General features: G+C 37.9%; 1 protein-coding gene across 1 annotated transcript; it reads right to left on the bottom strand.

Moving 5' to 3' along the window:
• Nucleotides 1–2,174: 2,174 nt before the first annotated feature.
• Nucleotides 2,175–6,443, bottom strand: camkva (CaM kinase-like vesicle-associated a). The gene is made up of 10 exons (XM_071517956.1): nt 6,349–6,443; nt 6,118–6,249; nt 5,057–5,131; nt 4,745–4,883; nt 4,470–4,590; nt 4,255–4,330; nt 3,966–4,102; nt 3,750–3,828; nt 3,528–3,615; nt 2,175–2,489 (listed from the first exon to the last, which is right to left on the bottom strand). The coding sequence occupies exons 1-10, from the start codon at nt 6,441–6,443 to the stop codon at nt 2,175–2,177; spliced, it is 1,257 nt and encodes a 418-aa protein (XP_071374057.1).
• Nucleotides 6,444–7,435: the final 992 nt, after the last annotated feature.

Below are 7,435 nucleotides of genomic sequence, written 5' to 3'. Positions count from 1 at the left end.
ACTGTAGAAAAAAAATGGAGACGAATATGCGTAGTTTTCCGGGGAGTGACGACTGATCTGCGGAGCTTAAAGGGGCGTGACTGGGATTTGTAGTTCAACGCTACAGACAGCGCTCAAATAGGCCTATAATACGCAGACCCGAGGCTAGTTTGGGCAAACCCCCTCAGATGTATTCTTTCATTGTCATTTATCAAATATGAGATGCCCAAAGTTTTGTTAATGTTTCCACATCTGGGATCAAAAGATGAGCAAGACTTGAGAGAATCATACAGTCTTTTCTCTTCTTATTGTGTCATCACATTGACTACATTTATGGCTGAGAAGATTAAATTATACCAATCCCTTGCTATCTTATTGAATACAAATCATGTCAGTGAAGATTTCATCATTACTACACCTTGCCTATTAGGCCTAGAGTATAGCATGTTTAGTAAAGTGGAACATTTTGCATAGCCTACCTATAAGCCCCTGGTCACTTTCTCACTACTCATTCTCTCTGTGAGCAGTTAATGCAGAGAGATTTGGTCTTATGTACTGAAGCACTGATGCTGCATGTTGATTTTGTTGATTTAGGCAGTCAAATGAATCACTCTAAAATACATGTATCTATTTTTGAAAAGACTAAGTCTACTGTGTAGACAAAGACTAGGACAAGAGAAATACAACAAGGGTGGTTTATTTTGGAAATATTTGCTTTGTTAAATTAGTATATGTCAGAAAAGCAAATAGGCCTATGTAATTCTCTAATGCCATCATGCCATTCCCGAACTGAGCAGTATTACTTCGGGGCAGGGTCTGAACAAATGTTAAAATCCTTAATGAGTGACAACTCAATAAATAAGTAAATAATAAATAAAAAATCACAGTTTCAGCAATATTAATATTGCTCAATTTATTAATTCACAAGCATTTTTTAGCAACCCCTTAGCTCAGCTAAAAGCTGCCAAATACACAGGTAAATGACAAAAAATGATCCACATGTATACAATGCAAATATACATAGAGGTATATGGACTCAACTCTAAACTTTAAATTAACTAATTACAAGTGACAACACAACAACAACAGCTAAAACAACACTCTCCACAGAATGTTCAAAACATTTTGTTCTCTGTTTTAATAGTGTGAAAGTGTGAAAGAGGACAGAATACACGTAAACATCAGTAGAGTAACATTTCTAAATAATACAGCAGCTTGTGAGACTCTAACTGGAGGAGCTAAGGAAAAACAGATAAAAAAAACATTTCAAAGAAATAGGAAATCAACAAGCAATTCTAATCAAGTCATGTTTCTCTTGAAACACTTCAGTACATTCACTGCAAAAAATATTAAGGCACTTCAACTTAAAAACATAAGTTTCCTTGCTGCCTTAAAAGTGTAAGTTGACTGAAATTGTACTGAATTGTTGGTCAAAGATCATTAGTTGTTGTAATATAGTAAATCTAAATTCAAAGGGAACTTAAGACTCAGTCTAATGTCTAATCGTGTTGACACGTGTTTATTAGTTGAATCCACTAATTGATGAACTGCAATCCAGTGTTATGTAACTGACCTATCATTCTTCTAAAATGCATACATAACAAGTCTCCATTCTGTAACTTTATTCAAACTAGAAGAAGGAAAGGTTTCTAGCAAGTTAACTCAAATACAATGCAATGCATGCTGGGAAGTATGCTAATAAGCTAACAGTGTTTCTTAATAAACTTTAATATGATCAGTTTAGTGAATGCTTGGTAAGATGTTCTCTCAACTCATAATTTTAAGTCATGAACTCATGATTATAAGTTCTGAAGCAGATAACTAGCAATAGTTGAAATTGACAAACACATCAATATACATTGAGTTAATAATTAAAGATGAGTTGATTTCACTAAATTGCACTATGAGTTTTTACAATGCTGAGGGAAAAGGAGCAGACAGCGGAGCTACCTTTCTACGAGCTTTAAAGGGAAGCATACACAAGATAAGGAGGAGTGAGAGTACACTATTCAATAGACCAATCATATGATCACAGAAGGCAAAAATGACATACATAGTGCTGTGAGACAGTGCTGCACTAGAGATGCAAATTGGGGGATAGTTGAACAGCCTAAACACTGTATCATCATGCCAAATTCAGAGGCTGTACTGCATGTGTGTATGTTGGTTGACAAGGGTCCTCTGTCTGCTTCTGTTTAAGATTTCTGGTCTCCCTTTCTTTGTGGCAACATTTGGACAGGATCCCCGTTGCACCGCGCCTGTAGCTCAACTTGCTGTCTGGCTGCGCTGGGCAGGGAGGGTGCAGGGATCGTGGCAGTCTGTGTGTCAGGAACCTGTTTACTGACAGCAGCCTTTGTGCTGGCAGGGACACTGTCACGGCCTTCAGCTGGAGGAGCAGGAGCGCTGCTGACGGAGTCAGCTGAGGCCCCCGCAGCAAGACCGGACGCCCCCGAATCACTCTGCTCGGGCGCTCGAAGTCTCTTCATCATGGTGGTCACCCTTACAGCTTTCTATGTGAAATAAAAAGCTAAGGTTAGTTAAGATGAATCAAGAAAAGAATGGGATGAAACCTTATTGATCCCTGTGGGGAAATTAGGTCATTGCAGCAACAAAAGTAATAGGATTCAGTGGGGGGAAAAGAGAAATAGCATATAAGCACAACAACAGAATATAAAATAAGCAATAAAATAGTCAAAAAATAAAAATAATAATAATAAAGCAATAAAATAGAATGTTAACAATTATGGGATTATATAAACATGATGGTGACAATTTAAACACATGTAGACTGCTGGCAGGAAGTATAGGGAAAGAGTATGGATTACTAACATGTATGGTTTAAATTACAGTTATTTACAGTTGTCACAGATGTCACTAGCTAGTATGGATTACTGAATAAGAAATATGCACTTTATATATACATTTAAGTATGTATAAACATAATAAAAACATCAGTGTTTATACAGTATGAAATTGTTTAACCATTATGAAAATATCATTAATATATGCAGAATATAACAATGAAAGAGATATGTAAAAACTGAGGAAGCAAGTATGTGAATTTACAGCAACATATATGATGCACTGCATTCTCATTAACAAGTCTACTGAGGGCCATGTATGCGTACTGTACAGAAAATGTTGTGGCATAGACTAGCGTTATTAAACACTATCAAATATTCACTTTACAGATGCTGATAGAATATGTACAGAATGTGCCATTTGGATGTGCATATTACTTGCTGTCTTTCTGTACAAAAGCTCCAGGATGGAGGTACCATATGTACAGAAAAACGACCTGCATAATTTATCTGCTCACAGTGTTACTATTCCCATGTATAGAGAATTCACAGATATGCAGAAACATGTCCAGAAGAAAAACATTGCAGCAAATGACTGGATATGTATAGATTAGTCCAGAGGAATGCAGAGAGCAATCCAGGATAGTTCACACTGGGGCCGTGATCGTGAGCTGTAACATAATCATTGCCTGACACATTGTATAAATAGTGACATATGAACAAAACTGTATTTATGGTAAGGAATACCTTCCACTTGGCTTTGGCAAAGTTCTTTTCTATTTGTGCACACACTCCATCCTTGATATTCTTGTCTGAGGCAGCATTTCCAGAGATCCTGAGACAAGGAACAAGAGAACTATTGTCACTCACATATTATTAGAATTGCAGAACCCAAAACACAAAGTTCTCAAGTTGTTAATCACAATTTAGTGGATGGTACCAGTCACATGAACCATTTTTTTTTTTTACCATTCGTGACCTATAGCCTCCTGTGCAGTTAGTCGCTGATCTTGGTCCACTTCCATCAAAGATGCCACTAGGTTTTTGGCTGTAGAAAACAAGAATCTGTTATGAGTCTAAAATAAACACAGTTAACACATTGCATAAACTCCCAATATTCAGACCTTTGAATTCATATATCTGGCACAGTTAATATGTTTATGAATGAGTTTGATTATCTCTTACCAGAGTCTGAAATGTCATCCCAGTATGGTGAATCAAATTCATAGTCGCCTGACAAAATCTTCAGGAAAAGGTTCTTATCATGACTATCATAGTCATCTTCATCAGCTTCATCATAGAACGGAGGGTTTCCAGACAAACTATTGAGTTGGGAAAATGAGACCAATAATACAAGACCAAAATTTGTTTAAAGCTTATCACTTAAATAAACTTCTAAAAATATATAAAATACAGTTTTATGGCCATAACTGTCAGTATAGCTGTTGTGAACATAATACTAGAGAGCACATACAGTATATACATGATGACTCCTATGGCCCAACAGTCCACAGGTCTTCCATATCTCTGCCTCCCAACCACCTCAGGAGCTGAGAAACATTACAATATCAGAGCATAGCAGTATAGATGACTATTAAGCATTCTCATGGTATACTGTAGCTTTAGAGTAAATGGTCCAGATTTGTTTATACTGTATATTGATCTGAAATCAGAACTTATGCCACTTACCAAGATACTCTGGGGTCCCACATGGATCCTTAATGAGTCCATTTTCCAGTTTGGCCAAATGGAAGTCACTAATAACAATTTTGGAGTGCTTCAAACGATTGAAGTACACCAAGTTCTCCAGCTACATGAGAAAACAAATAAATGCTTATTGAACTGGAAAGCACACAACTGGAAGTATCTCATGTTTATAAAGTGCAATTGTGCACAGTGGTCTTGATTTAGCATGTGGTGAAATGCTACTCTTTCTCACTAGGTGTCAGCAGTGCACAGTATACCTTGAGGTTTCTGTGGACAATTTTCAGAGAGTGCAGGTAAGCTACCGCTTCCAACACCTGCCTCATCACATTGCTGGTGTCCCTCTCCGAGTAGTAGCCTTGATCTAAGATCCAGTCAAAGACCTCTCTGCCTGTAGCACTGAAGAGAGTGTACGTCCAAATTAAATACTTGTCATAGGAATGTCAGAGGTTAAAATTGTTCCCCAGATGAATAAAAGAGAGTGCTCAGTGGGGTTGAGCGAGCACAGTGCACACCAAACTGTGCCCCAGAAAAATCCCTCATCCCTCTCAAGTGCCTCCAATAATACTCACAGCTCCAGAAAGAGGAAGTACTCTTTCTTAGTTTCAAAGACGTCAACCAGCTGGAGGATGTTGTGATGTTTTACCCTTTGAAAAGAGGAGACAAGGGGGGAGGGAGTGAAAGGAAGGATGGGGATAGAGGGGTGGAAGTGGGGTTAAAGTGAACAAAGTCAATAAGCAGCGACGTGATAAGAAAGGCAGCTGTACAATTTTCATGCCAAGCATTCCAGACAGTTAAGGTAAAATTTATAACTGATTAAGAAACAGGGAATTGTTTCACATCCTTTGAAAAACTGCCACTATTACCACAATTCAAGCCATTTGAGGGAGAAGTCATTATAGGACAGAATCAAAGCAGCAACTGATTAGAATTGGCCCCAGGCTCACTTGAGTGGTTACACATCAGCATGATAATAACATTTTATTTCAGGCTTTTAAAGAGCAATTATGCCTAATGATTGGCATAGTTCTTTGCAAATTAATTCACGATTCAATTCATTTCGTCCCTTGAGTATGTTGAGTATATTACAATAATCTTCTTTCAATTACTGATGGATCTGTTGTAAAACGTTCTTGATGCCAGTGTGACCAAACTGCAGCAGAGATTAATTCCCAAGACATGATTATAACTAAAGCTTCAATCAATTTTCACAACCCTGAAAGTTTTAATGATCACAGTTTATGAAGGACAAATGCGTGGATCAAGTTATTTCGCAAAAAAGGAAGAATAGCCACCAGCACTTGGAAAATGAATGAACTGTGCCTCAATTCACCAAGTCACAAAGAACACGTTTAAGCTATAAAGCCTTCATGAGAATACAATGCGTGTTTATTGTGATCACTGAACTAAGACACAACTTGTTCATTTTTCAAGAGAGCCGGGCACTCATCCAGGTTGTGAAGTTTTTGAGCTTTTACACCACACTTTGTCTTTTCTTTGGCTCGAGTTGAGCACCTCCAGCCTGTTTTTATCAAGTAATGTGAAGAATTTTGCCGATCATTGTGATTACATTGTCTCAGCGCCAGAAATGTGCCTCAGACACATAAGCTCTATAATGAGGAACTTCGCTCACATCTTCAAGATCAGGATCTCATTCTTGGCAGCTTTCCTCACTTTCCTTCCGTCCTTTTTGTGAAACTTTTTACAGGTGTACATTTTCAGGGTGTTCCTATCCTTTGATCGGAATATCTCACAAAACTCCTCTCTGGGGAAAAGACAAAAAGAGGAAATGTGCATCATATTTTGAGTCAACCAACCAAGAGTGTCTAGACTCTTATCGGCGTCACGATATAAAGATACTCACGATTTAACAACCTGTCCAAGGTCATATTTGTCAGTCACCTCGGAGGGATTGTTGTAATCCTTCTTCTCCCCGAGTGTCAGACAACCAAATGGCATGGCAGCTCCTGCCCTAGCCTGGGAAGTCACGCCACAACACAACCTGTCAACAATATGCTGTATTTTAGATTTGCATGCAGTATAGTAGAGCATATTTTTGATATAGGCTACATTCATCTCTACAGAACAAAGTATTTTTGTTTTTTTTGTTTTGTATACTTTATTATCCCCGCGGGGAAATTTGTCCTCTGCCTTTGACCCATCCTATACACACACTAGGAGCAGTGGGCAGCCGCAGTACAGCGCCCGGGGACCAACTCCAGTTCTTTTGCCAGTGCGTTGGTCAGGGGCACTGACAGGAGTATTAACCCTAACATACATGTCTTTGATGTAGATCTCAAGACAGGTGCTATACAACTGGAGCTATAGTTTTAATGGCCTCACTGTTGATTAAAACTTTTAAAATGGCTGTATATGTTTTGTTGAATTGTATCCTTTGGAGCGAGTTATGCAATAGCAGCATTGCAGTACAAATTTCAGTCAGAGAGACTGAACTGTTTCATTAATGACAATAATAGTAAGTAAGTAAATAAAACTTTATTTATGTAGCACTTTTTTAAACATAGTTACAAAGGGCTTTACAGAGACAGAAAAAAAACAGTAAACATACATACATACAGATGGTAAATACATAACAGACATTAATATCTACATGCACACATGCAGAGTACACATAAAATAACAGCACAGATTAACTATTATAAGAAGGGCAGCCTATAATAATAGGAAAAAATCATGTTGCTCAATCATGGCACACATGTATAGAGAACAGGATGAACATTCGATTATTTATTTCTATCAGAAACCTTTTGGTCGTGCAACTGTATATAGTGTAATTGAGCTTGCAGGAGCATTTTTTTTCAAATTGGGTAACGCAACATAAAATCATATTTCCCATCAAATTTTCCTCTGCACTAAGCTCTGAAAGACTCTGCCAGGCTTGTTTCTTTCCACTCCACAGTGAGTCAGCGCTGAGCTGCAGCAGCATTGTT

The sequence above is a fragment of the Centroberyx affinis genome, unplaced genomic scaffold (genome assembly GCF_046629955.1).
Source record: "Centroberyx affinis isolate AG114_WGS23_722 - 3 ecotype Tasmania unplaced genomic scaffold, CSIRO-AGI_Caff_v1 ptg000543l_1, whole genome shotgun sequence".
In the NCBI taxonomy this organism is placed as follows: domain Eukaryota; kingdom Metazoa; phylum Chordata; class Actinopteri; order Beryciformes; family Berycidae; genus Centroberyx; species Centroberyx affinis.
The sequence above is the reverse complement of the archived record's forward strand: the minus strand, read 5'-3'. Positions and strand labels throughout refer to the sequence as shown.

Coding starts and splice junctions, on each gene's coding strand:
- camkva (XM_071517956.1), bottom strand. CDS start 6,443: ATGCCATTTGGTTGTCTGACACTCGGGGAGAAGAAGGATTACAACAAT. Junction 5,132..6,117: donor GAGATCCTGATCTTGAAGAT/GTGAGCGAAGTT, acceptor CTCTTTTCAAAG/GGTAAAACATCACAACATCC. Junction 4,331..4,469: donor TGGGACCCCAGAGTATCTTG/GTAAGTGGCATA, acceptor AATGTTTCTCAG/CTCCTGAGGTGGTTGGGAGG.